This window comes from Cololabis saira, chromosome 3, assembly GCF_033807715.1.
Source record: "Cololabis saira isolate AMF1-May2022 chromosome 3, fColSai1.1, whole genome shotgun sequence".
In the NCBI taxonomy this organism is placed as follows: domain Eukaryota; kingdom Metazoa; phylum Chordata; class Actinopteri; order Beloniformes; family Belonidae; genus Cololabis; species Cololabis saira.
Window position 1 is genome coordinate 22,210,696 of NC_084589.1, and position 27,874 is coordinate 22,238,569.

Genomic DNA, 27,874 nt, shown 5'->3' on the forward strand with positions numbered 1-27,874 from the left:
GTAAACAGAGTCCTTCCTTTGGCTCAGCTTTCTCTTCGCCACAACAGATTGGTTCAGTCCAGGTCACAGCAGAATATCCCATTTAATTTCAAATAGAGACAATCGTGTTATAAATCAAATTTTCCATCTGAAATATAATAAAACTGTAAATGTGCAGCAGTGCTATCCAGCTGTAAGAGGTTCGTTACATTATTTGGAATCTGAAAGATTTTACAAGTTGATAAGCAAGTAAACTGTGCCGTAGCCACGTGGATTTTTGCATCAATTAAAAAAGTCCCTTTGACGTGTTTGATTGAAGTTTCAAATATTCAGAATTAACCACAGGCTGGGGGCATGCATACTATAGCCATATACTGTTCACAGAAGTTGTTCAGTCACACAGTTTTTTTCTTCAGAAAGTCTTCTCAACACATATGGAGTACTGATGTTGACATATGAAGTTCTGTATGGAAAATTGGATTTGTGTCAACCTTTTCTATATAATAATACTGAGGTCTAGTATCTTATTGTCTTGAAAATAAATAAATAAAAAAATAAAAGAGCTGTTCTTTGATTGAAAAGAAATAGAAATGAGTGGGTGCTGGTAAAATCACATGCTGTGATGTCTGAGTGCTTTCTGATTGTAATTCACATTGAATTTCTTCAAGGAAAGTTTCAATTACATTATTATTATATTATTGTATTTCTAGAATTTGATCGAAGGTTATTTTCCTCCCCCCTGCAGACAGATTCAAGCATCCACGCGGCACATGGATACTGCCCTGTGGCTCATAGCCATTACGTTCCTCACAGTGGGCTATGGCGATGTGGCACCTCAGACCAGCTGTGGGAAGGCGGTGTGTCTCTTCACTGGTGTCATGGTAAATATGTTCATTTACTTCTTAGGAAAATGCAGTACATAACTAATACAGATGTTTTCAAACGGGTATATTGTGAAACAAAAATGACTTCTTTTGTGCTTGAGAGCATACATTCAGTTGTTTGAAGTCTATCAAGTGAGAAACTGAGACGATGCGATCCTGGCTCTTTGTTTTGGTCGAGGTTTAAAGGACTGTTTTTCAGTGACCTGTTCATGGTTGCAGGGGATATGTGACTGACTGATTGTCACTGATTATAATATGTTCATTGTACTTCAAAACTGGAAAACTGAAAGACTTTTGCTTTTTTGTTTCACTACTAAAACCAAAACCAAAAAAGTCGCAACAGCTGCTGGTGACCCTGATTCATATGTCTGGAGCAAACGTGAAGCCAGGAGTTTATTGAGTCAATATTCGGTAGAGGAGTTACTTTTTACTTGTTTGACATATGACTCATGTTGAGATTGTGCCTAAAAGAGGAATCAGGACCAACTGTTTGAGAATAAAATTGCCAATCAAATGGTTTTTTTTTTGGTTTTTTTTTACCTTGTCTGCACACATATTAATGGTTGATACCATGCCAGTAAAAACCTAAGGCATATATATATGCATTATTACTATATTTAATATATAAGCATACATACGCATACACATACAGTCAAATGTTTTTCAGTGAGGTGTGTGGCTGTGTGAGCTCTCACAGTAACAATTTTATCCTCTGCCATGAGATAATAGTGTGTTTTTGTAAACTGATTTGCATGGTATGCTGGAAGTTAAAGGACATGAGACACACCGTCCCCACGTTTCCCCAAAACCAGTTGCCCAGAAAAGAGAAATTCATGGCTGAAAATCCAGCTGCTTCATCTCTGTGGCACATTGACAACAATTTGTCACAAAACATTTCATTGAGACCTCAGGAAATAACCTGAACTTGTGAAAAAACACATGTTTTCTTTAAAATAAATTGCATGCAGTTGTGTCCATGGATTGTGTTTTTATCGAGCAGATGTTTTGGTTTCTTATCAGACAATTATGAACTCAGAAGAGCAGTAGCTCTTTTTTACCACAAAAAAACATTTAAGGCTTGGTGCAGTTGGCATAAGGAGTGGATAAGGAGCGGAGAAGCCTTATCTTGGTTTTATTTTCAAATTCTCCCCAATCAGCTCACATGCTGTGCGTGCACAACCAACCAGATAACGCACAGAAACAAGGTGTTCTGTTACGGCGGTTTTTATTTTGCCATGAAGTGTTCTTTCTGTGAAAGTAACATTTGCATATATCCACTTTTTTCCATCTGGTCTCTGTTCTGTCTTTCATTCTGCTCCATATGGCATCATCCTTATGAGATCTAGTTTTCTATTTATGTTTAAATGTTTTGCCCCTTTATTCCACTTCCCTCTGCTATATTTTGTTGTACTTCTGTTCGGCTGTGTTTAATTTATGCTCATTTAATTCCTCCTCAATATATATTGGTCTGGTTTAATCTGTTTCATTGCTTTCTGCTCTGATTCAAATTGTTTGGCTCTATTTTGTTCCACAGAGTCCTCTCTGGTTTGTTTCACTTTGCTCCTTAGCAGCAACTCTTCCCTTTTTCTCCCCTATCCATTTTTTCCCATTTCATTTCGGGCCAGTGCACTTTGGTTAATTCGTTTTATGAGCCTTTTGCAATCCAGTGTATTCCGTTACGATTGCTGTGATTTCCTTGGATACATAAACCTTTTTGCCCCTATTCATGTCAAAAATAAAGTACACCCTTTCTCAAATTTTAAGTTTTATACGTCAGATAAAGAATCGTCAGCTCCAGATTTTAAAAGTAGTTAAACACTAGCTCAGATAAACAACCCCACGTGTTACATCATGTTAATATTTAAAAATGACTATCCCTTAATGTAAAACAAAATGCAGTACACTCAATGAGCTACTACATGGTTTAAAAACTGGTGCACGGTGGCGCAGCTGGTAGTGCAGCTGCACACAGCAAGAAGGTCCTGGGTTCAATTCCTGCCGGGGACGCTGTGGTTCCCCCATGACTTCAGCGTCCACACCCTGGGTGGGGTTGGTGAAAGGGCCTTTCTGTGTGGAGTTTGCATGTTCTCCCCGTGTTCCCTTGGGTAGCTAATGGGAGCTACCCTCACAAAAACATGCACACAGTCCTGGACTACACATGCCCCCTCTGGCCAACCGGGTCGCCAGATGGGGTGGGGAGTATCCGGCCAGAATAACATGATCCTTCCACGCGCTACGTCCGGCCAGAGAAACCCCACCCTGTCTGGTGAAAAGAAGAGGTCTGCTCACTCCTCAGGTTAAGGAGGAGACCTGAGCTCAGTGCAGGGCCCTCCTGGGGTTGGTAGAGGGAGCAATGCCCAGGACTGACTTAGGTAGGAGCACTGGGTGATATAATAGGGGAAAAAATATAAAAGAAAAAAAAAACTTACCGACCCCGAAGTACAGAAAAGAACAGTTTCTTAAATGGCCACTAAGGTTCCAGAAGTGTGTCAGTTTCCACTGAGCCCATTGTTGAAATCATAGAATGTGAAAGAAAATCTGCACAAATCCCCATGATGTCATCTTCTTTCATACCCTGAATCCTCGCTGCTACTGGTGCTTGGGGTGCTATCATGGCCGGACGAGGACGGCCCAGTTAAAGCTGGTGGAGGCTCCTTCAGGTTACTAAACACAGCAACAGGGTTCACCAAGTAGCTAGTGTCGCCAAGTCACATGACACATATTGTAATACGGTCAGTTCAGCCAGTCTCTGATTCTCTGACCATTAAGGTCGAGAATCCAGTGGTATTTTGTTTCCACTGTAGCTTTAGCTCACTTGGTTCGGCGATCTGACAGTGAACCCTAATGCCATTAATCGTCTCTCACCATCTGGATGTGTTGATTTCATCATCTGTTCGATGTTTGTAACATCCTCACAGCCTCATTTCTCTATTGACCGTTCACACAGCACTCATTAGGTCCGCTATGTCCTCAAGGTAGAATAGAAATGTATCCACCATAGGAAGAAATGTTGCGCTGTTTTGCCCCTGTGCTTTGCACACAGCGCAGCAGACCAGAATAAAGGTGCTACAAAGTCGGAACAGGGTTAAAGACTGTAGGGTTGCCCAAATAGTCATCCCTCCTCTGCAACTGTTTATGTTTAGATGACGTATGTGTTTTTTGCTGGAAGTGGTCACTTCGATCTCAATTGTTTTCAGGACATTGATCCAGAAACATTGTTGATTGATCAGAAGCAACTTTACCAGCCTTAGCAACCATGCTCTTTTTAAAGTACAGATGCTTTTTGAGTGAAACTCTTCCAAACAAGCCATACTTGTTCAGTGATTTCATAATTACATGGTCATGAGTTCTAACGTTTAAAACACTAGCTCATCCTTGCAATGTTAGGTTTTTCAGTTTCACAGAGCAGAGCACCGTCTGACACCAGAGTAAACCTACAGGGACACTCACTCATGGGAAGACTGGCATCTGCGTTGAATGTTTTCCATTCGTGAATAATCTTTATTTCATTGCTGAATGATGGACTCCAGATTATTTGGAAATGGTGTTATAACCCTTTCCAGACTGATTGTCTTCCCTTCTTGGATTTTGTGTTAACACATGTCAGAATTAATCCAGCTCAACAAAATGCCAATTATTTTGGCGGTCATACCTTTTTTTTTTAAATGATTACTTCTTTTATAAATATTATTATCATTAATCGGTGGTTTTTTCTTAACGGCAACTGTGTCTTCAAAGCAGGACACTGACCTTTGGTTTTCACATACGCAACTTCTGCATTTTGGTTTAGTTTTCATTCAAAATAATAACACACTGTTATTTGTCACATGCCATCATTCATCAGAGGTTATATTTATCTCATTTGATCGGGACCACTTTTATTTAATTATTATTTTTATTCTGATACCTATAAAGGCTGAAAAAAGGTGTCCTTTTATTTCCATGACGGTTCCTTTGCAGGACAAAAGCGGTACTCGGAACATCAGATAACAGACCTCTCAGTGACTTTTATTGAATTCGTGTTTTAGAAATCATCACAGCTGGAGAGGGTGGAACACAGACAGAACACACACACACACACACACACACACACACACACACACACACACACACACACACACACAAAAAGAATGTTGTAATGCTCAGAGTGAAACAGGTGGATGGGTGGGTCAGAAATAAAGTTGAAGGTTAAAAGGAGGAGAAGATATCTGTAATAAAACACAGTTACAGTAAGGTCAGTGGGGAGTGGCAACCTCCGTTTCCAGTGTAAGTAGATAGATAACAGTCACTGCGGAGGTTCTGAATGTGGCACAAGTCCGGTTTAGACACCTCTGTGACAGAGTAGAAAGCATACTTCCTGATCTTTCCCTCTTGATTTCTCCATTTGCCTTGTTTTTATAAGACTCCTCCCCCTTTTTAAGGGAAAACTTTCCACCATATCCATTTTTAGGTGGTTTATTGCTGTTGGCACCGATACAACAGGAGGGCGCGCCAACCTGCGTTCATAGTTTGGAAAAAAAAAAAAAGTCCTACACCCATCGGGGCATCTCTGGGAGCCGGCGCCTTCATTGATGCTCACACCTGTGACACAGCTGAAAGCTTCTCTGGTCAGCACTTTGGCTTCGGTCCAGTCATAATTCCAGCTGTGTTCAGTGGCTGACAAAACTGTTTTCAGCTCATTGCTGCGTGTGGATGGATGTGCGGAAAGAGCCTGTATCTCCTGGGTTTTGCACACTATGTACTGAAAGATATTTTGTGGCTTTCTGATTACAGAATAAATATATCTTCCAAATCTTTTGCTCAAGCTTTCTTTAGCTCATGTTTTGTCTTTGTCTCTTCTTCTTTCTTCCCCTCTCTCTTGCAAGCGTAAAAGAGGAAAAACAGGTAAAAACTAGTAAACACTTGTTATGATCCGTGGTCAGCATGAGCTCAGTGCAGTGCTGTGTGTATGTAAGGATCGCTCTGTGGAATAATCACCATGGCTGTGCAGTCCCCTGACCAGCAATAGCAGAGTTATTCTCAGAGGAAACCCTCACTATTATCGTGCCATAGAGGCCTGTGTAAGCATTGAACTTTTTGCATAAATATAACTTGATTTATTAGAAGAAACCATTTGAGATATGAAGATCAACATTGATGTTTCTGAATACGTCCTTTCCTTTGAGGGTAATAAAGAAACACTGTTGAGAATTTAGAAAAATCTGATTTAAAATCAAGCTGCAAAAGCTACCACCAGTTTTGTTTTAGTGTTCTGGATCAACTTTAAATAATCATCTGGATCTGTGGGCAAGATATACATAAACAATGCTAAATGCTGTGTGTGCATGTGTGTTGTGTTTTAGGGCGTAGCCTGCACCGCCATGCTGGTGGCCATCGTAACAGAGAAGCTGGCGTTGAACAAAGGAGAGAAACATGTGCATTTCTTCATGCTGGACATCCAGATTTCCAAAAGGGTAAGCATGGCATCTCTTTTCAGCAAATGTGAACATTTTAACAATGTTTTTGTGGGACACAGGGACACACGAGACTTTTACCTTGTAAAGCAAGTCGTGTATTTTTTGATGCATGTGTTTGACAGCTCTACATGAAATGTAGATCTTTGTCACCGACCAGCGAGTTCATTTGTTCCTCAGCACCACCGAATATTAAAGGATCTTTGAGAGAAACAGTGACCTTTATATTGCCACAGATGAGCCTCATCAGTGTGTTCGCAGGAACAAAACGCATGAGTTTTATGCGGACGACTGATGAGACATTTCATGTTGAAGAACCTGGAGAAGGTTGAAAAAGTGCCATGCAAATGCAGAACACTTGAAGCTTTTTTTAAGATAGATAATCTGTCAAAACCAATACCGTGTCTGTGCTTTATATTGCCAAAGTCATTAAAATATTGTGTTAGGGTTAGGGTTAAGTACAAAGGGATTCAAAACGTCTGTGCTGCAGTGGCCAGCAGCAATAGCTGAACAAACTAACTTATTGTGGTATGGCTTGGAAAATGTGTTCTAGTTATGAAAAGGACTGTAGCTTGTTTGTATTGAATTAGCCAAAACATGAAAAATTCTGTTTATTTAATATGAACTTATTGACAGAATTCAAGTGTTTTCTGCAGAGGAGAGGGGTGAATTTAGGTGCTACCAGAAGGATTCTTACATTTGGAAGAACTCTGTAAGGGTCTGAAAAGCTGGCTCTTCTTTTTGCAGGATTTAGATATTAAGTTTAGTAACAAGAAAAACAATAAACTGGATAAGATGACAGGGTGGATGCGTCACCACTTTCCATGTTACGGTCAAGTTTTAAGTCTTGATCCAGCGTTTGTTTGCATTTATAAGACACACATGAGAACAGGACGGTTTTGGAAAAGAGGAGAGAGATGAGGCCTGCCAGCATCTTCACAGTCTTTTCAAGACATCAAACAGAGGAAATAATCTTATCTCTGTCAGGAAAGAAGCGTGTGTTGGTTCACGTGGGAGCAGCGATAGGCAGGAAACTGCGCTTATGCACGTGTTTGTGTGTGAAACTACTTGCAGAGAAGTTGGTGCTGTTGTAAGCCTGGATAGAGTTTCAGATCACTGGTAGCTGATTGGAAGAAGTTGGTGTTTTGACAAATAAAAGCTTCTAAATAAAAGACTGTTAGCTCCCGTGCTTCATGAGCACACATCAATGTAGAATGAATCCTGCAGATGTCCCACGGATAGTTTCAGCTTGTGTTTCTTATGCAGTGCTAACAAACTCTGGCAGTAGTAGCTCCACTGCTTCGGAGGATGCAACCATTTCCTTTCTCCTGGTGGCTGCATCCTGTCTCTAGGTGCATCTCTACACTTTGCTTGTGGTTGTTTTGGTTCGTGTGTGTGCATGTGTGTGTGCATTTATCATTCTGAGCTTTGTGGGGCAGTCCAGATTTACACTGACGGGAACAAGGGAAGACATCTGGATGCAAACACTGACAACCTCTATTAATAACCATCACAACAGGGCCAGGATGACATCATCACAGGGCACTTGCTGGGATTTTCGCAGGAAAACAAACAGACCTAAATAGAATCGAATAGGAACAGTGCAGAAAAACCAGAGTCTAGGCCGTTTGGACTGGTGTTTAAGGTTTTCTGTGAAAATTTGGACTAACAGTGCTTTATTAGCTGAAATCAGCATCATAAACCAAAATGAAAAAAAGATAAACTTAATCTGGATTTAATCAGTTGCCTTAAGTGACTCATGCTTTCACATCCTGTACTGAAAAATCTAAAAGACATAAAGTAGCTGGGTATGATATTAGTGATTAAAGTTCACATGCTGGACTGCCTTTTATCTTGATGGTCTTATCGCTTCGTCTGTGCTCATGGAAATTCAGAGCCTCATCAGTCCGTTTGGATGTTTCTGTTTCTTTTGCCAGATTCGTCACGCTGCTGCTAACGTTCTGAGAGAGTGCTGGCTTCTGCATCGTGCGAACCTGTCAAAGGGTAACCGCGGCGAGCACCGAAGACACCAGAGATGCCTTCTGGAAGCCATCAGAGTGTGAGTCGATGCCTCCGGGCAGGAGAGACTCAAGCGGGTGGCAGCCTGTGTGCCTTTCGTGTGTATTTTTTTGGGTCATTAACTTAGATTCAACATGCCTAACCACACAGTCACCGATTGTAACGGCTAATTTAAATGACTAGTTATGTTTGCACTTTTTGTGTGAACAACGTATAAGAATGTGAACAAGGGTCCACCCCTGCGCTGCGCCCAATCCAAATCACAATTCCTGGTTGAGACAGACTAATGACAAGTTCTAGTTACCTCAGAGTAACTGAGAAAATACTTTTTCTTTTCATTTAACAATGTTTTTTTTATTTCCATTTGATGGTGTCCTTCCTTTTCTTGAGGCCCAAACTCTTCTACAGTGAACAAGTTGATTACAGAAGACAGGAAGCCCAGTGGTGTGATTATGTAGTCCATTATCCTGTCAAGGAGATTACATGTGTGAGTGTATGCAAGCCTGTATGGAGGGTAGTGTTTCCTGCTGTAAACGGGCTCAAACCATTACAAATAAACACTCTGTGGAAACTATGAGCGGGAGGACCCTCCACACCTTAGAATTAACAGTAGTAGTGTACAGCAGGGAGACTCCATCGCCCTCGTTCTCAGAGACTGGATTCTTGATCGCATTATTGGTTTCCATAATTATTTTTTATCTTGGTGCCTCTGCTTTCATCCATTTGTAGTGCGTAGTTTATTCCTTTTCCACCTCTACAGGTCAGAAAATCCTCTAGCAATTAAGGTTTTATAGCAGTTTAACAAACTCAGCATGACCTCTCCGCGCTGAGCAGTGGAATACTCGTCAGGCTAGTCTTCCCCAGTTCAGGGGTTCTGCGTGGTGCCAGGACTGCTGCATTAATCTAAAAATAAAACTCTCCATCTGTAGACGGGTACTCCACAACTCATATTGGCGCTTTCAAATCGTAACACATAAAACTAGTCGATTTATATGATTATTTCTTTTAATTCAGAAAAAAATGGCCATCTATCCTATAAACCATTTATTTTGCTTTTCTTCTTTTATTCCACACAGATTTAGACATTTACGCCTCAAACAAAGAAAACTGAGAGATTACGTCAGTGAGATGGTTGACCTCCCAAAGGTAAGGTGCCTCTGGTATATTTTGTAAAAAGTTTCACATTAAAGTTGAGATATTTTATTCATTTATTTATTTTTTTACAGTGCTGTTCATCTCTGAGTTTTCAGACGATTCAAGTGATTGCTAATAAAATCCAAAATGAGAGGCACTAATGTGCAATTTATGCAATGTAATTGATTTATATGGAAAACAAGCGAAGTTTTTCCAGGCTGCAAGTGTAGCCCGTCGATTAAAACGTGAACTAAGCTACAGTCACTTCACAATTAGTTTCCGTCTAACAGGCGTGCAATAAACTGAATGCTCTGCTCTCTTTGAATATTCCACAGTCTCCCCAGACTGAATAAATAAATGAATAAAATATCTCGTCTTTACTTTACTAAAAAGAAAACAACCAAAAAAGTATAACAAAAAACCCCAACAAACTTCACATTTCCATTGTTTGGTGGATCTACTCAGATGCAGATGATCATGTGTGACCTCAGTGCCAACTGGAATAATTCTTATCGGGAGCTGGAGCAGCGCATCCTCTCCATGGAGCAGAAGCTGGACGAACTGAGTCACTGTTTCCAGCAAACCTCTGACCTGTTGTCTAAGGTTCTGCATCACCGCAACCCAGAAATCAGGTAAATGGCGGCAGCCGGTCATGCGTGCAGATCTGCTGACAGCGACCTTACTACAGGATGTGGTAGATGAGCTGAACTGGGTTGTCTCAGCTTTGATAAGTAAAAGGATTCTTTTTCTATCTTTTTGTTGCAGGTGACATGGCTACAGCAGTGGTTTTAAAAACTGCCTGTGATGTTTTCCTCAACACTATCCGTGGATCCTTCCCAGCCAGAGCTGCTGCAACTCTTGACATGCTGAACCGTTCGGACAGCTGACAGACCTACCTAAGATCTGATCTTCTGGCCCGGTGCTTCAGTGCACTGCACAGTGACTTCTTGTTGTAAAATTACAGAGATACAAGAACTCTATTCACCCTGGGAGAATCAGAGAGCATTTTGAGAAGTCTGTTGTGCTTTGAGCATATGTATTTATAATGGTGCACAAAGAACTAAATTTATCTCAAAGACTGTGGGAATCTTGCAGACCACAATGTCAAAGGTCTAACCTGCTAATTGTGTTATTTTAATAATTAGCTACATTACTACCTGATTCCTGTGGAATGACATATTTTTCATGTTAATTTTATTGCAATTTCTTTTAATATACACTTTTTTTAAATCAATTTTAGTAAAATCTCAAATACATTTTTCCTCATTAGTCAACTATTTAATGGTTACCGAACGGAATATAGTTTGCAAACAGTCTTATCAAATATAACACAATGTTAAACTAGTGTTCATTACTCTGTTTTCTTTTTGAAATTCAAAGGAATGTGATTGTAAATAAGTGATTTGATGGACGATTGAAAAGCTAAGCTTCAAATGAGAAGAAACTTTATCTATCTCCACTTATAAATCTTTGGGACCCAATTTCTATTTTATTTAATTTTTTTTTTACCCAAAGTATGAATGTCTACAATTAAGGCAGCAACTGTCTGATGCAAGAAAAGCCTCTAACAGTTTCCACCTGCTGAATCCAAGCTGCTTTGTAGGCGCGTTGTTGAGCAGCGTACCAGCTCCATCTAGTGGACAAGAGTCAGTAATGAACAACAAATTAATGAACAATCACAATTATGTCATAACCACTTTAAAAAAAAAAAAGGTAATTTTCTAGTTTTTACCTTAATATCAACACTATACCAGTGTGTCGAAAGTGATGCATTTAAACTGGGTAAACATTGAAACACATTTTTTTTTAAAAAGGAAAAAAAAAAAAGGAAACCAAATATTTTCCATCCTCATTCCCAAGAATACATGTGAGAAAATGTAACTGGAAAAGCTTTCTGTCTGGAGGATAAACTGGAGTTTTGATGCATTTTAACTTCTTTCAATACTTAGAAGAAGAAAAAAAAAAGATGGGAAAATGTTTCTTGTGGGATCATTTTTTATTCTGGTATGTTGTCAATTGTTCTTCTGAGGGACTTCTTTTATCCCCGTTTACTTTGTATGATTTGCACACAGTGAAAACATGTTAACAACCGTTCACACATGGACAAGCATTCAAACCTATTAAAGAATGTGTTTGGGTTTTAACTTTACTTTTTTTTTTTCTTTTGCCAACATATGAATTAAACAAAACAGAAAACTAAAAGAAGTTGTGTGACATTCTGATTTAACATTTTGTTTTTGACTGAGGTTCATAGTTGAGAAAAAAAATTCAGCTGTTCATTTACGTTTCCTGTTTTTAAGATAATGCCATAAGTATGCTGAGGGCCTGAGAAAGAGTTGTCCACAGTCACATGTAAAAGGCATTCTACATTTCTTCTTGACTTTAGTTTTGGTTACATATCCAGAACTGGATTTTTTCTGTGATTTTCCCCTCAGGTGCTGTGCTAAATGTTTTGCTCCAGTGAATGTGTCTCCACAGCTGACACATATGTAACTAATGGCCTCTGCATGCTGAACACAGTGGCGCAGAAGGTGCAGGCGGTGCTTAAAAGCTCGGCCACATTCACACTGGTGTGAGTGGCGGCCTCTGTGGTGGTACCGGTGGGGGATGATGAGCGACGGCTGCCGGAAGATGGTGCCACATTGCCTGCAGGGACAACAGGTCTTGGAGCGCCAGCCTGTCTTCACGCCTTTCAAAGCCACAGACTGGCTGACATTCTTAAACGAAGCCAGAATAGTGGGCATTGATGAAAAGTCAGCGTTAGAAGCTCCCGCCTCTGCAGCCGAGACATTGGCACCCGGGGATGCAGATATGGGGATGAAAAGATTGCTTGAAGGCTGATCAACAGTTGCAGCAGCGGACAACGTGTATGTCCGGGAAGGAGGCGTGCCTGAGTGTGAGGAGGTCGAGGGAGAGGAAGTAGTAGATTTCATTGGAGAGGGAAGTGTCATATCAATGGCCTGGTTTACCACATGTGGAGCAGAGACGGCTGACTGGACCGTTCTACTACAGTCACCAGGTGGACTTGTTGTATGGTATATTTTGGACATTAATGGAACAATGACTTGGCTGGTCACTACGAATGAGTGAGCTTTACGGACATGAGCAGACAAGGTTTTGTTGCAGATGAAAAGGGATTTGCAAATTTTACATAATTTTGGCATCGACTTTGAACAAAAAAGCACTAAAAAGGATTTCCCTCCCTTTGGACACTGATTGCAATACGAGGACTGGTGAGGAAAAACTTGGAAACACATTTCACAGCATTGTAAAGGCTTGTGGTGCTCCTGGAGCTCTTTCACAGTAAGAAAGCGCTTCTTGCACAGAACACACTCAGGTTTATTCTTTACACTGCTGCACTGCAGCAAATGGCGCTTCATTGACATGAACGGTCCTTGTCCACACTCAGTGCATGTTACAGTGTCGGCACTGGGGAGGGCGGCAGGCCTGGTTCCACAGTCTGAACTTTTCAAAGCGTCGCTAGAATTATGAGGTAAACTTAAGCTTGACTGTGTCTCATCTTCAGACTCAGTGCTTGTTGAATCATCGTCCTTCTCGCAGTCACTTTCCATGCTATCATCTTCACCCAGAACATACTCCACACTGTTTTCAGATGTCTCGAGTGTCTTCGGTGTCACCTCAGCTCTTTGTTCAGGCTTTAAATATGACGCCGAATCAGGAATCAGTGAGTCCGTGCTTTGCTTCACAGTCCCCGTGTTAGAGAATGTTCCAACGTTATGCCTCTCGCCTATTAAAGATGAACTGTCTTGAAACGACAAAGAGGTTTTGCAGTTTATCTCTGCATGCTTGTTTAGCTCCCACACGTTGCAGAAAGACTGATGGCACTCTAAGCAGATAGGTGGCGAGTGTGCATTATCTAAGTGCACAGAGAGTGATGTCAGGCGACGGAAAGTAACCCCACAGATGTGGCAGGTCGCTTTGATATCGTGGCTTTTATAGTGCAACATCAACCTTTGTAAGTTGCTGATTTGTTTTCCACATTCCCAGCATTTGGCCTTTGGGTGTGTGCTGTATGCAGGCTTTTTTGAGGATTCACACCATTCCCCATCGCTGCTGGAGTCTTCGGACATAAGGAACTAGTCAAGGCAACGTCTCGTAGTCTGTAGTTTAAAAAAGACATGAATGAATCACAATTAAAGTTTGAAGATAAACACATATTACAGATAAACTATTATCACAGTTTTCAACTATTTTGTCTTCAGATCAAAATGTTGCCCAGCTGTAGTAGTTAAATATTTCTCTGGTAGAGTTGAAAAAAACTATAAAACAAATGAGCAGATGAACATTCACATGACAAAAATGGATACATTTAAATCATAAAATAAATCACAAATATTTTCCAAAATATTTGGAGTCCATATATCTACAGTGAGAAAGATTATCCACAAGCGGAAAACATTTCTTCAGCTCAAGGTCAGGCCATGTAGTGCTCAGTTGGAAAAAAGCCAATAGCTACATCCCGGACTCCACGGGCTTTAACAGCACAGTTCCAAAAAGACTGGTAGATTATGACTTACTAGGAATAGTTGCCATTATAAAGTCTCAATCTTTAACAAAGCTGCATCATAACAAATTACATGACCTCTGGAACAACATCCTTTAGACAAACGAGGCCCTATATCGATGTGTTTGGGCATTATAGACAGCACCATGTTTGGCAAAACCAAAGAGAGCATGTCTGCACAAACACCTCAAACCCACTGTCAAGCACGGTTAGGGACAAGTAATGACTTGGACTTGTTTTTAACACCTGGGCACCTTGCAAAAGTGAGTTTACCATGGACCTTTCTGTATCCCACAGTAGTCTAGAGGCAAGTGTGGGCTAACCTAATAAACACCTAAATCCTAGCTGCAATGGGGTCCGGCAAAAAAAGAGAATGATCTTACACAAAAAAGAAAAAAAAAGTTGAAAAAGAACAGAATCCAAGGATTGCAATGGCCCTGAGAAACTTCAAGTGTAATGAAAGTTTCTGTTTTCAGAGCTATCATTATTATTATTATCATTATTATTACTATTATTACAGTTATTTAAGCTATTATTATTATTATGATTATTACTATTATTATTATTATTATCATCATCGTCATTATTGTTATTATTATTTTGTGTAGACTTATGATACTTCATTTGTTCTTTTTGTATATTCTATTCTGTTAAAATGTGGGCAAGATAAGCTTTATGCTACAACCCCAGACCTTTTCGGTCAAAATAATCACAATGTTGACCAGGGAAAAACCTGTGTTATCTTGTTTGTTGCTTTTTATGTTTGTGATTGACCGAAATGAATATTAACTAACTAACTAAAGTTAATGCCTAGACTACAAGAATGTCATAAACGTAAGATATCTTTAATAAACTGAAGCCCCAAAAAAAGAGTGAAGCAAATTGCTCCACAACCATGTGAGATGCTGGAAAAAATCATACAGTATGATTACTTTAGGTTTTTGATGCTAAACGTGGTTCTGCATGTTATTAAATCATGGGGTGCATTTTGTTTCAATTTTTTTTAAGCCTGGTTTTGTTGTTGTTTTTTAAAACCTTGGAAAGACGTTACTATCTCTTTTAGTTATGTCCTAATAGGTAAAATCTTAAGATGGAAAGAGGGTGCTCTTTCTTTATCACCTGGATATAAGTTTATTCACATATCGAAACACTCACAACTCTCTAAATGTGTGTGGTTACCAGCTATGAGAAGGCATCATAAAAAACTGTCCTTATTTTTTTGCTGAAATGTAATTAATCCTTAGGAGATTAATTTTCATTAATAGTTATACACTCAAGTCATTTTCCTCATTTGCATAATAGTTTAGTTTGTCTATATAAAATAAAAGCTGTGATTAAAACTGAAAGAGGACATGGTACACTAACTTTACACAGGCAAATGATTGTAAAGCATTGTGAATGTGCACATGTTAATAATCCTTGTGAATGCTGAATGCCAACATATCTGCCTTTTCTCACACAGTTGTTGATAGGATCTGTGACAAATAAACCGTTTTTTCTTTTCTTTTTTTTTAACTACTGTTAACCAGTTTATAATCGGAGCATATTTAACCTACAACAATACATGTATAATAACTGTGAAAAGTGTCCTGATAATATAATAATATGCTAATAAATATGATACATTTATATTCTTCCCGTAATTGGTGTTGTCACCATTTTAGTTTAAAAATACATGCTTAAATATGTTACTGAATACAAATGACAACATACTAAACTACCTGCACAGGTAACTTGTACTCACCCCTGTCCACGTGCACCAGCAGAATCCAGGGATTTGTCAAGCAATTTAATGTAAGAATTTTTTTTTTTTACCTTGCTTGGCTACTTTAATAAATTATAAATAATAATGATAAAAATATTTTCCTGAGAAAAGGAATAAACACAAACTATTTAGCATATATATGTGAGGCTCATAATTGTATAGTTGGTGTTATAAGAATCAATAAATTACGTATAAAAAAAAGGACACAATTCTAGTTCTCACATGGATTTTTGATCATGGCGTCTCAAGGCTGATCTCAACCACATCCGGTTTAAACCGGAAAAGCAAAGCCTACATCTCCCAGAATTCCTCACTCCATTGACTCAGGCAATTTATCGTTCCAAACCAATGGGACATTTTTAGTTTGTTAAATTTAATGAAATGTTTACGAGAACCTAACTTAAAATTATTTCATATAAAATTTTAACATCATTTGTATATAATCTTCAATATTTTATCAAAAGTAAATTATACAAATGATTGCCATTGGCTGAACAAAGGTCATTATCTACAATACCTTTAAGAATCTTGACATTTCTGGAAGTCTTATTATCGATACACATTTCATCATCATAATAACAAGCTAACATTTGTATAACAGGGTGTGGTTGTACACAGCATAGATATATACAGTATAAAGGCTTTATATATATCTATACTACACAGACCCCGATTAACTCAGTTTGGTTCCTCAGGGTGACCACACTTGAAGTGCCCCCCTCCTCCCACATTTTACGGTAAAAAAAAAGGGATCTTACTATGGTTATAAAGACCATAGATTTACATGAACGTATTGCTGAAGTACATGCTCAACACTCATACAACAAATAAATGTAAGACAAGCAACCAACCAAGAGTAACACCACAGATAGAAATGAGTCTACAAATGCCATACTACACTGATGCTCCAATCAGAATAAAACTCACATGCCAATGTAACACCACATGTTAACTATCATCATTTCCATCATATATGACCTGTTTGAGGACTACATGCAAAACTATTACAGCTTACAGTATGACTAAACAATCAAACAGGCCTACTGAATGAGCTGATGTGAAGGTAGGGAACAGCACATTAATAAAATAGCAATGTGTAGGCTGTTAGATTTAAGGTTGTTAAGGCTCTCACTCAAACGCAATTCTTTTTATTATTATTATTATTATTATTATTATTATTATTATTATTATTATTATTATTATTATTATTGTGATGTATTTTTATTATATTACTGCTATACGTGTTTTCTCCTCTCCCCGCAAATATATAGAGAAAATAAGAAAATATGACATATATGGTCCAGTTAGTTATTTGATTTGGTGCCCCCTCATTGGCTGGTGGCCCTGAGCGCTAGCCCGGTTCAGTATATGGATAATCCGGCCTAGGTTGTACAAACAAATAAAATAACAAATCATGTCCAGTGAAATTTCCTGTAAGAGCGCTCATGTCAGAAAGGGGGAACGACTCACATCACTAGATTGTTTCAAGCGATCTTATTTGACAGGTGGACGACATACGTTTGTTTGAATTACAAAGAGCGTTTCAGACGGGCGGAGTTAGTTTTCTCCGTTTGTTTTGGCTGCACCGCAGCTACCGCGAGTGGGACGGCAGGTCGTGAGCTACAAAACGAGCGTCGCGCCGCCGTTGTTTACAAGCGGTGAGAGGCGTAGCGGCATTGCTGGACCATCACTTGGCAGTGACTAGTTGCATACACATTTTATAGACAAGGTAATAGTATCATTTTACTGCAACCACGGTCCCACCGGTAGCATAATATCATCTTCGCACGATGTCGGAGTCCGGCCATAGTCAACCTGGCATGTATGGGCAGGGACGCCGGAGGAGGCGACGCCGGGGAGAGAGAGACATCGGTCCGCCGGGACAGAACCTGTCTGGCCCCAGCCGGGACCGGGAGTACCAGCAGAGAGAGCGAAGGGTAGCCATAACACATATTTAATGCTTTCTTTCTTTCTTTCTTTCTTTCTTTCTTTCTTTCTTTCTTTCTTTCTTTCTTTCTTTCTTTCTTTCTTTCTTTCTTTCTTTCTTTGAACATGGTTAAAAAATACACACACATCTATCTATCTATCTATCTATCTATCTATCTATCTATCTATCTATCTATCTATCTATCTATCTATCTATCTATCTATCTATCTATCTATCTATCTATCTATCTATCCATACAGGACTGTCTCAGAAAATTGAAATATTGTGATAAATAAAAAACAAAAGCCAATCAACAAGCCTCACAGGCAACCAAAACATGTTCAAAAGGATTAGGAGGAAGTCGTAGATTTATGTAATCCTAACCCTTATTTATATTATCATCGTCAGCACTTGACTTTTACAAAATCTTATCCCAATGTGGAATAAGATTTGAGGGCTGGCTTACCTTAACCGATGAGCCAACTAACCTCTATCTGAAAACACTGACTTACTGAAATGTTTGTTGTTTTTTTTTCCTGGACAGGATGGCAGCGAGGATCCGCCAGGACCTCTCATTCAAAAGACGCCCATCATCCTCGCAAAACCTCCAGGGGAAAGGGTATACTAGCTTTTCTCCGCAACTCTTCACATTGAACACAAACCAAAATCCGTTTCAATCACACAAACAGCCAGGTCGACAACAACGCGAGTACATTGCTGTGAAGAAGTACTTGCCACTTCCAGGTTTCTTCTGCTTTTGGCTCTTTTTTTTGCCCCACTTGCTTGTTTAAGATCATCAAACACATTTTAATATAAAAGATTACATGCAGTTTTTTAAGTGATGCTTTACTTTATTAAGGACAAACAAAGCTTTCCAAAACAACCTGCCCCCTATGTAAAAAAGTAATTGCCCCCTAATCTAATGACTGGTTGTTACACCTTTGGCAACAAGTTCCGAATTATGGGCCGCTCGGTGGCGCAGTGGGTTAAGCAGCGGCTCATATACTGAGGCTACAGTCCTCCTGCAGCGGTCGCAGGTTCAAATCCCGGCCTGTGCACCTTTGCTGCATGTCATCCCCGATCTCTCTCTCTACCCCTTTCCTATCTGCAGCTTGAATAAAGGGCCACTAGAGCCCAAAAAAATCTTTAAAAAAAAAAAGAAAAAAACAAGTTCCAAATTATGTAATTGAATTACTGTATAGTTGTTGCACCATGCTGTTTGCAATCAAGCCTTTGTGATAACAGACTTTGACTAGGCCACTCCAAGACGCTGTTTTTTGGGGGGCCAATTCAGAGGTGGAGCCAGATCATTGTACTGCTGCATAACTCAATTTGCTTTAGCTCAAAGTCATGAATCGGCTGGCTGTTATGAAGCTAATGATCCCCAGATTATCACACTACCACCATCATGTTTGGCACTGTGTTAGCAAAACAAAGTTAGTTGTTTTTACACTAGATGTCACTTACACTTTCCAAAAAGTTCAGTTTTTGGTCTTTTATTTACTTTTTTCACAGCATTGTTTGTGCCAGTAATTTAAAAAATCACTTTGAGAGAATTTGAATTTCCAGTAATTCATTTAAAGGGTCTGTTTCGTCCTAGGTGATGCCTTGAATGTCGTTCATCTCTTCAGTCTATTTAGACCCATGTGATCTTTTCCCAGGCTAAATCATTGCAGAATGCACCTGCCAGTGGAGCTCCAGTCCTGGAGAAGCCCATCATGTTAATGAAAGCCAGGGATGATGGAGGGAAGCCTGGGACGCCCCCAGAGGCAGCAGCTCAGTCATCTGGTCCTGGACCCTCCAAGATGGAGCGAGAAGGGCAGCGACCTACCCAGCCTGTGTATCAGATCCAGAACAGAGGAATGGGTGCTTCTGCTTCAAGCAGCGCAGTAGACCGTGAGATGTTACAAAATATACTTTTTACCCGCAAAAAAAATTGCTTGAACAGCTTATATATATTAAAACCAAATTATTGGTGCAGAGAAAAAACAAAAACCTTCCTTATGACATTCCAGCCATGGTCGGTCAGTCCAAACTCCTCCCTCCAGAGAAGATGAAGCACAGTATCAAGCTGGTGGATGATCAGATGAATTGGTGTGACAGCGCCATGGAGGTGAGTTGATAAGTTTATCAAGAGATCAAACGATTCAATTATTAGTATATGTACCTTTATCCACACCAGGGTCATTATAGTTAATGAAAACTAAGACTAAATCTGAAATTAACAGTGAGAAAATGATCCAGTTAACTGAAATTAAAATAAACACTTAAAATTTTTATAAAACTAAAATTAACAATGCAAAACTAACCAAAAGGAAATACTGTAGGAATGCAGGTAAAATTAACTTGGTTTTCATATCGTGCCTTCTTTTTTTTAGGTTTGTGGCATCACCTTTCTAATTACTAATTATTTCTTCTAATTCTAATTACCGGTACTCAAAACACAGAAATAAAGGAGATATGTACTGTATGGCAATGTTGATAAGATTCTTTCATCCAACATTTTTTTGTTTATCTGTAAGTCAATGCCTTAAAAGCTAAAACTAAACTAAAACCACTGATGTGCTTGTTAAACTTACTAGAACTAAACTGAACAACTGAAAAAAAAAATAAGAAGATGCCTTTGTTTCACAGTATTTGAGGGACCAGACAGACATGTTAGTGGTGGGAGTCATCGGCCTGCAGGGAACAGGGAAATCCACCATCATGTCTCTGTTATCTGCCAACACGCCTGAGGAGGATCAAAGGTAAGGTTGGTGGTAATACCAGGAGCAACAGACTCGGAATTATGCTCTGTACTGCATGCTATAAGTGACATCCCGCTAGTGGAGCTGCATGAAAAGAGGAATTAAGCTTTTTAGAAAAAAATTAATTACAACATTCTACTATGACGTACAGTAATGTGCAAAAGTCTTACGCAGGTGTGAATAAATGCTCTGAAACAAGATTGTTTTCAAAAATACTGAATGCTATTGTTTATTTTTATCAATTTACAACAGTGAAAGTAAAGCAGGAAAGTCTAAATCAGTATTTAGTGTGACCGCCCTTTGCCTTCGTAACAGTATCAGTTCTTCTTGCACACAGTAGCACAGTTTTCTTTTTGAAGGAAGTTGTTGAAAATGTGTTGGCGAACTAATCAAAGCTCTTCTGTGGATGTAGGGTGCCTCACTTCCTTCACTCTCTTCATGTAATCGCAGACAGACTGAGTGATGTGGAGATCAGGATTCAGTGGAGGTCATATTGTCACCTCCAAGGCTCCTTGTTATCTCGAATGCTCAAATTAATTTCTAATGTCATCAGCTTTATTTTCTGGGTTGTTGTTTAATAAATTTGGGACCTATCATTATCCATCTTGCTAGTGCATGATAGATAAGCATCTGGTCGTGTTTCTCTGCATTGAGAGCAGCACTAATCCTCACTGAAATCCCAAACTCACTCATTGCTGTACAGATTTCTACAACTAGATATTAAACTCATCAGTCTAGAGGATGTGCTGCCATTATTTATATATATATATATATATATATATATATATATATATATATATATATATATATATATATATATATATATATGAGTTGTTTGACTGATTTCTGTTTCACTTAATGCCTGCTTCAACATGCATATCAAAATAGTAGTTATTAACATCCTTTTGGCATAATTGATTAATCACACTGATGACTGTGATCTTACAAAATCCCAACTTTGTGCAAATGTACTGATATTAACTGATGCTGCTTTGTACGCAAAGGGTGATCACACCAAATATTGAAGTGGTTGGTTGTTTGCTCTCACTGGACCTTCTCAGATTTGATTTTTTTTAAATTATATTTTTCTTATTATTTATCCCTTTTTAGTTGTTTCTGAGCACTTTTTGATAATCTCAATCACCTTGGTCAATAGATAACTGCCAGTTTCCATGTTTCTGGGATGGCAAATAAACCCAAACTATGATATTTCCACCACTGTGCTTCAGTTTGTCTGAGGATCTTCTCCTGAATCTGACTTTTATCTGCACCAAACATGACCACTTCTACAACCTCCTGATAATTAATTTATTTTTATTCATCTGTCCTGACTCCAGTCCTCATTCATCACTAAACTGTAGTTTTAGCCCAATTATATTTTTTGACAGCAAAGGCCTTTTCCCAGCCCCTTTCCAGTTGCATTTAATATGATTTGTACCCAATCATTGACACTGCACTATACCAGCAGATTTATTTATGCTGTGATGAGACTGACAGAATCTGTAAATAAAAACTTCAGCTTCTAGCTACTTCTGGAAGTTGAAAAATTAAGGAAATTAAAATATCTTCAGTTTTGTGCTTACACGTGTTTCAGATAATTTAAGAGGGCATCGATGCATGCTTCCTTTTTGATTATAATCTCATATTGCTCAGCTAGAGTAAATACAGATCATTCTCGTCTTTCGAGTCAACGAAACACTTCAAATTATTCCAAATTATTAGTGATTTTTCTACATCCGAACTACAGTATATTCTATTTATTCCTTGATTCTGTGACATACTCTATCTCAACACATGGGGGTGATATAAAGCTTCTGTCGAGGGAAACATTTCCACTAATGAGACTTTCCGCTTTTCTAACATAACAGGATAAGTATATGACATTTAAATTTCTGGGCACCAGAAAACATGACAAACTTACCAGCAGGAAATTTCAGATTCTGGTTACTGTATTTGTTTAGCATCTTAGATTTGGGGGGGGATCTTAAGTTATTTTTTGCTTGTTATTTTTCATAAAAAACAGAAGGAAATGTATGGAAGACTTTGCTGTGGCCTTTGTGTTGAATTATTTCATGTATGTTTGAACAGGAGTCACGTGTTCAGAGCTCAGACTCAAGAAATCAAGGAAAGAGGTGGCAATCAGAGCACAGGCATTGATCTCTTCATCACACAGGAGAGAGTCATCTTCTTAGACACGCAGGTACGAAGCATTGTTTAGTCTTTTTTCACTTGTCAGAGTGCAGATCAGTCACTTGTTAAGTAGTGTATTAGAGCGGTACTCAAAGACCTTTCATGTTTCTTCAGCCTATCCTCAGTCCATCTATTCTGGATCACCTCATCAATAACGACCGGAAGCTGCCTCCAGAGTACAACCTTCCTCACACATATGTCGAGATGCAGGTATCTGTGGCCTGTGGGCGGCTGTAATAAGTCGGATCAGTGGTGCATTACAAACCTATTTGTTCCATGAATATCTTGTTGAATGGCAGTTTAATTCTTAAGTGAACACATACGTGAAGTCATTTTAACTTTGTAATCTGCCAACAGTCTCTTCAGATCGCCGCCTTCCTGTTTACAGTTTGCCATGTTGTGATCGTGGTTCAAGACTGGTTCACAGACTTAAACGTTTACAGGTAGGCGTGTGCGTTGGATCTGTGTGGGGACCTCTGTCCAATTCCACATTATAAACAAAATAGCACATCTCAGAAGAGCTCGTCTGTAACTTTGAAGTCTCTTACTTCCCGAGGAATGTTAAGCATTTCATTTTTATATCTTCAGAGGATATTTGTTTTCACTTTTTCATAAGCTCAGTAATGTTATCCATCCAGTTGGTCTTGTAAACAGTAAATGTGGAGTAAAGTCAGATTTGCTGGGAAAGACTGGCAGCGTGCCCGTCTGACATGTGCTGATATTTTTTCATCTACTTCAGTCTGCTAACGCTGTCCAGGAATCTGCTAAGTTTTGTTTTAATTTTAACAAACGAGAAATCAAACTTCAGTAGCTAAGATACAACCCTATTCTGTAATTGAGTCTGCAAGAGACCAAACAAATCATGAAAAGTGAGTTTTACTGACTTTTTGCATTGATGAAAGTTATACAGTAGCTCAACAAAATGTACGATGTTATTCCCTGGCAGTAAATAATGCTGAAGTTTAGCTTATAAGGACTTCAATCTCTTTCTCTCTCTGACCCTTCTAAAATGAATCTGACACCGCTGATGCAAATACATGTTTTACATTTTAAACAAGCAAACTGTCAGAATAGTACAAGGAAAAACAAAAACCTTATTTGCAAAGGCAAACTTGTCTGAACATAGGATTTATCTCCCCTGAATGCTGCATCCCACGTAACGACTGTGTCACACGTGAGTTGAAGGATTAGTGTGTGAAGGCAGGAATGTTTCTGTAACAAGTATCAAGTTATCATTAAACTTGAACAAAACAAAAATTATGGTATTTGTTAACAATTAAAAACAATCAAGCACAGGTACAGATTGAGGGTGTAAACATTGAAAGAGTACATGAAACTAAATTTCTTGGGGTAATTATAGATGACAAGATTAGCTGGAAATCTCATATTAAACACATCCACAACAAAGTATCTAGAGGCATCTCAGTTCCGGGCAGAGCAAAGCAATTCCTGGATAATAAATCACTCCGCATTCTGTTCTGTTTCCTGGTTTAAGTTACTGTTTAGAGGTTTGGGGAAATACATATAAAAGTTCACTGCAACCACTATTCATACTGCAGAAAAGAGCCATAAGGATAATTCATAATGCTGGTTTTCGTGAACACACCAATATTCTTCAAATCTAAAATAATCACATTTTTGACATAGTAGAATTCCAAACCACACAATTCATGTATAAAGCAAGGATCAACTTATTACCAACTCATTTACAGGAAATGTTTTATGACAGAGGGGAGGTATAATTTAAGGCGTTCTCTAAACTTTAAGACGTGCAGAACAAGAACAACAATGTAAAACAATGTCCAAACATTAACCAGTTTTAAAACAAATATAAAAACATGATTTTCACAAGGTACAAAGAGGAAGGTGTTTAGCGGCCTTCAGGGGCCTGATATAACACTGTTGGGTGATTGGTAGATTTGTTTATATTTATGCACAGAAATGGGCAGCTGATTATGTGTATGTAGGTATGTATGGGTGTATGGATGTGTGTGTGTGTGTGTGTGTGTGCGTGTGCGTTTGCATGTGCGTGTGCGTGTGTGTGTGTGTGTGTGTGTGTGTGTGTGTGTGTGTGTGTGTGTGTGTGTGTGTGTGTGTGTGAGAGAAAGAGAGCGAGCAGATGGAGTTAATATAGAGATAGTATGCTGTAAATAAGTATATTTATAGGGGCATGTGTGTACAAATATATAGAAATACTCAACTATGTGTATGTATGTATAGGTAACTGTGTGAGTACTGTGTGTGAGTATAATTATAGTTAGTTATTATAAATACGTGTTAATAAATGATTAGTGAATGGGGGTAGGATTAAATAAGTTACACTTCCTCCTACTCCTTTTTGCACATGTAATTAAGATATTGTGTTAAAGTATGAAATTCTTTGTTTTCGTATCTTCTCTTGTTGTCTTTTACATGTACAAAATAAATCAAATCAAATCAAAAATCAAACTTAACTGGAAAAGGGGAGTGGTAGTCTAGTAGTTACGGAGGTGGTCTGGAGGACCCAGGTTCAAGGGATGGCAACCAAAATGAACCATTCTGGGCCCTTAACCCTACTCTCAGCCCCCGCCATATCAGCCCACTAGTCAAACTAGTGATGGTTAAAACAGAGGACATCTTTGTCATCAGGTCAAGTTTCAAATATGGATGAACCAATAACACAACAGGAAATCCACACAGTTACCTTCCATTTTGACAGCCACGTACACAGAATCACCCTAAATCAGGCATGAAGGCAAAACTTCCAAAAAATAAAAATAAGGACCTCTTAGACTGTGGATCCTATAGACCCATTTCTCTGTTAAACACAGATGATAACATTTAGGCCAAAGTACTTGCCCATCATTTGGAGAACATCGTACCCAGTGTAATATCCCTAGACCAGGCAGGCTTTGTTAAGAATAGACATTCCTTTTTTAATATTCAATGCTGATGCTACAATTCACACAGGCTCACCTAAATTGGACAACAGAAGATACTGTAGCTGCAACATTCGGATGGTAGGGTCAGAATTTGAAGTCAAAAAGATGACAGCAAAGGGGACACAGTGGCACAGCTGGAAGATCAATTCTCGGGGACGCTGTAGCTGTTTTTAAAAACATGAAAGCGGAACATGGTACAAAAGTGGTAGAAAGATACAAAGTGAGAACCCAACCAAAATACAAAGATAGCGATGGTTAGAACTGAAAGCCTTCAAACACCAAGGTGGCAGGTGCCTACGTCAAAATATCAGGTTTTACACTATGAATTGGTAAACGTTAACATATTTTTCAAAGCTGTTTATTCATGGATCTTTGGCTTTACCTTACTGATCTTTGTGGTTCAACACATCAGTGAACACCGATGAACACATAGTATCAGTGTCATATATGAGGAGTTTGATTTGTCTGGTGCTCACTTGTCAATCCTGAAAATATAAAGGTCACTGTTATATTAACATGCCCTGACTAGAGTATTAAAAATACAGTACAACTGGTGCTATTTTCAGGGTGTGGTACATATTTGCTATATTAAAGATCAACACTTTCTCAGGTCTCATGTTAAGGCATGTGTGCCCGAAAATACAAGAACACAAATGGGCACTAACAAGACTAAGCCACTTCTCTAAAAAACAAACTGATCTTTACACATAAGTTGCAGGAGTTAAAAATGTATGTTATTGTCGTGTTAGGTTTCTTCAAACTGCTGAGATGCTGAAGCCTTCCACTCCGTCTGCGAGTCACGACAGCACCGGCTCTTCGGCTAGCGACGATGGAGCAGAGTACTATCCTCACATAGGTGGCTGTTCTAGTCTCATACACAGTGACACACACCTGCCAAGTTTAATAGTATCCCAGGTTAAGTGTTTTTTTTTCTGGTCATCCAGTGTTCCTCCACAACAAGGCCAGGCGGGAAGATTTCTGTCCAAGAAATCTGAAGAACATGCACATGGTGGTGGACAAACTGATGACCCATTCTCATCTCAAATACAAAGGTGGACAGCTATAAAAGATTAACCTTCAGATTTAAGTCTGTGTTTAAGGGAAAAATGTGTTTTATATAAAACAGGCTTAATGTAATGTAAAACTGAAGCCATTTAATACAGTTGGATAGATGTGATACAGTGGCAATTTGTCTTGAAATGTGGTTGTATATTTATGAAGTCACAGCACTGCTCCTGAACCTGTTTCAGAACGATTGAGAAAATCTCTACTTTGATTTATTTCTTGCGATGTGAGCTACTCTGGCCTATATCATAGAAACACTCAAATATTTCAGCCTTTCTAAGACTTGCACCATAGAGACATTATAGAAGACTTGCAGTCAGTTATGTCCTCATGTTGGGTGTCAATGACAATAAGAAGAGAGAGTGCTTGTGATAAAAATGACCTTTAATGACAGCCTAATATACACAAAAAACAGTTTGAGTATGCTGCATAAGCTATTTTATTAGCAAAACACTTCAGCCGCATACTGGAACTTCAAAAGTCGAGTTGAATCCAACCAGCCCGTAATATGTGGTTTCTTTTACAGGGACTTTGTCCATGCTAGACTGCAACATCTTCCCAGGACTGGGTCAAGACTATTTGACTACAGAGGTCAACATCTTCTTGCTTCCTGTGCAAGAAAATGATGGAGAGGATCATTTGAACAAAGGAGGTTGTTGAAAACTCATCTTAACAATAAACAGGAATTTTTGCATCGAGCTTAAGATTCAAACTAACCTTTCTACGATGTTTAGGATCAGGAACGTACCCGCTTTTCTCTCTGCTACCTGGATACAGAGGACACCCCACCTTCACAACAATGGTTTCTAAGCTACGCAGCCAAGTACTGGCCATGCCCCGCTATCAGCTGTCTCATACCATTCTCACAGAGAAAAACTGGTAAATATCGCTCACCTCATTGTATATGACATAACCGCTGGTGTTGGGGTACAACTGTTTTTTTTCAACAGAGAGAATCACAAGCCAAAAAGCTCACCACAAGCCTCACGCTGCAAACTTCCTCGAATGTGCTGCAAACATTGCAGCACATCTGAGGTCAGACCGTCTGCAAAAACATACACAACGACATACATTTGCTAAATGCTTTGATTCCTACTGAGACTCATTGAAAGAAAGAAATATCAAAGAAGCTATTTAATTAAGTGGGAAAGGTGCTGCTTTGTGACAGGTTTCCCAGTATGAGGATTAGCTCAGGAGACAAACATCTGATCGCTCCTCCTGAAAGCCCTTGTCCTATCCATGTAAGTGCGCACCGCACGGACTAG

At 39.0% G+C, this 27,874-nt stretch overlaps 3 protein-coding genes across 4 annotated transcripts in view; 2 read left to right on the forward strand and 1 right to left on the reverse strand.

Moving 5' to 3' along the window:
- kcnn4 (potassium intermediate/small conductance calcium-activated channel, subfamily N, member 4) overlaps positions 1–11,660 on the forward strand; it is a 25,560-nt gene extending 13,900 nt beyond the window's left edge. The window contains exons 4-9 of the mRNA XM_061716566.1: positions 725–860; positions 6,206–6,316; positions 8,254–8,375; positions 9,412–9,481; positions 9,935–10,101; positions 10,235–11,660. Of these exons, the coding sequence (XP_061572550.1) occupies positions 725–860; positions 6,206–6,316; positions 8,254–8,375; positions 9,412–9,481; positions 9,935–10,101; positions 10,235–10,238 (610 nt within the window). The 3' untranslated portion in view covers positions 10,239–11,660. The remainder of the gene's footprint in view (positions 1–724; positions 861–6,205; positions 6,317–8,253; positions 8,376–9,411; positions 9,482–9,934; positions 10,102–10,234) is intronic.
- On the reverse strand, positions 11,458–16,001 carry si:dkey-79d12.4 (zinc finger protein 729). The gene is made up of 2 exons (XM_061716563.1): positions 15,739–16,001; positions 11,458–13,590 (listed from the first exon to the last, which is right to left on the reverse strand). Exon 2 carries the CDS (start codon positions 13,558–13,560, stop codon positions 11,746–11,748), a length of 1,815 nt encoding a protein of 604 aa, XP_061572547.1. The 5' UTR covers positions 13,561–13,590; positions 15,739–16,001; the 3' UTR covers positions 11,458–11,745.
- The window catches only part of smg9 (SMG9 nonsense mediated mRNA decay factor), a 20,497-nt gene continuing 4,940 nt past the window's right edge, over positions 12,318–27,874 (forward strand). Inside the window, exons 1-12 of one of the 2 annotated variants that reach the window (XM_061716569.1) lie at positions 12,318–12,702; positions 18,231–18,305; positions 19,348–19,582; positions 19,702–19,799; positions 20,321–20,433; positions 22,522–22,633; positions 22,738–22,833; positions 22,981–23,066; positions 26,294–26,400; positions 26,489–26,596; positions 27,136–27,261; positions 27,344–27,488. In XM_061716569.1, coding sequence (XP_061572553.1) covers positions 19,405–19,582; positions 19,702–19,799; positions 20,321–20,433; positions 22,522–22,633; positions 22,738–22,833; positions 22,981–23,066; positions 26,294–26,400; positions 26,489–26,596; positions 27,136–27,261; positions 27,344–27,488 — 1,169 coding nt within the window. In that variant the 5' untranslated portion in view covers positions 12,318–12,702; positions 18,231–18,305; positions 19,348–19,404. Of the gene's footprint in view, positions 12,703–17,408; positions 17,697–18,230; positions 18,306–19,347; positions 19,583–19,701; positions 19,800–20,320; positions 20,434–22,521; positions 22,634–22,737; positions 22,834–22,980; positions 23,067–26,293; positions 26,401–26,488; positions 26,597–27,135; positions 27,262–27,343; positions 27,489–27,874 lie in introns of those variants that run through there. The other variant, XM_061716568.1, reaches the window with a different exon arrangement.

Excerpts from the sequence above, each read along its gene's own strand:
- si:dkey-79d12.4 (XM_061716563.1), bottom strand. The coding sequence starts at position 13,560 with ATGTCCGAAGACTCCAGCAGCGATGGGGAATGGTGTGAATCCTCAAAA.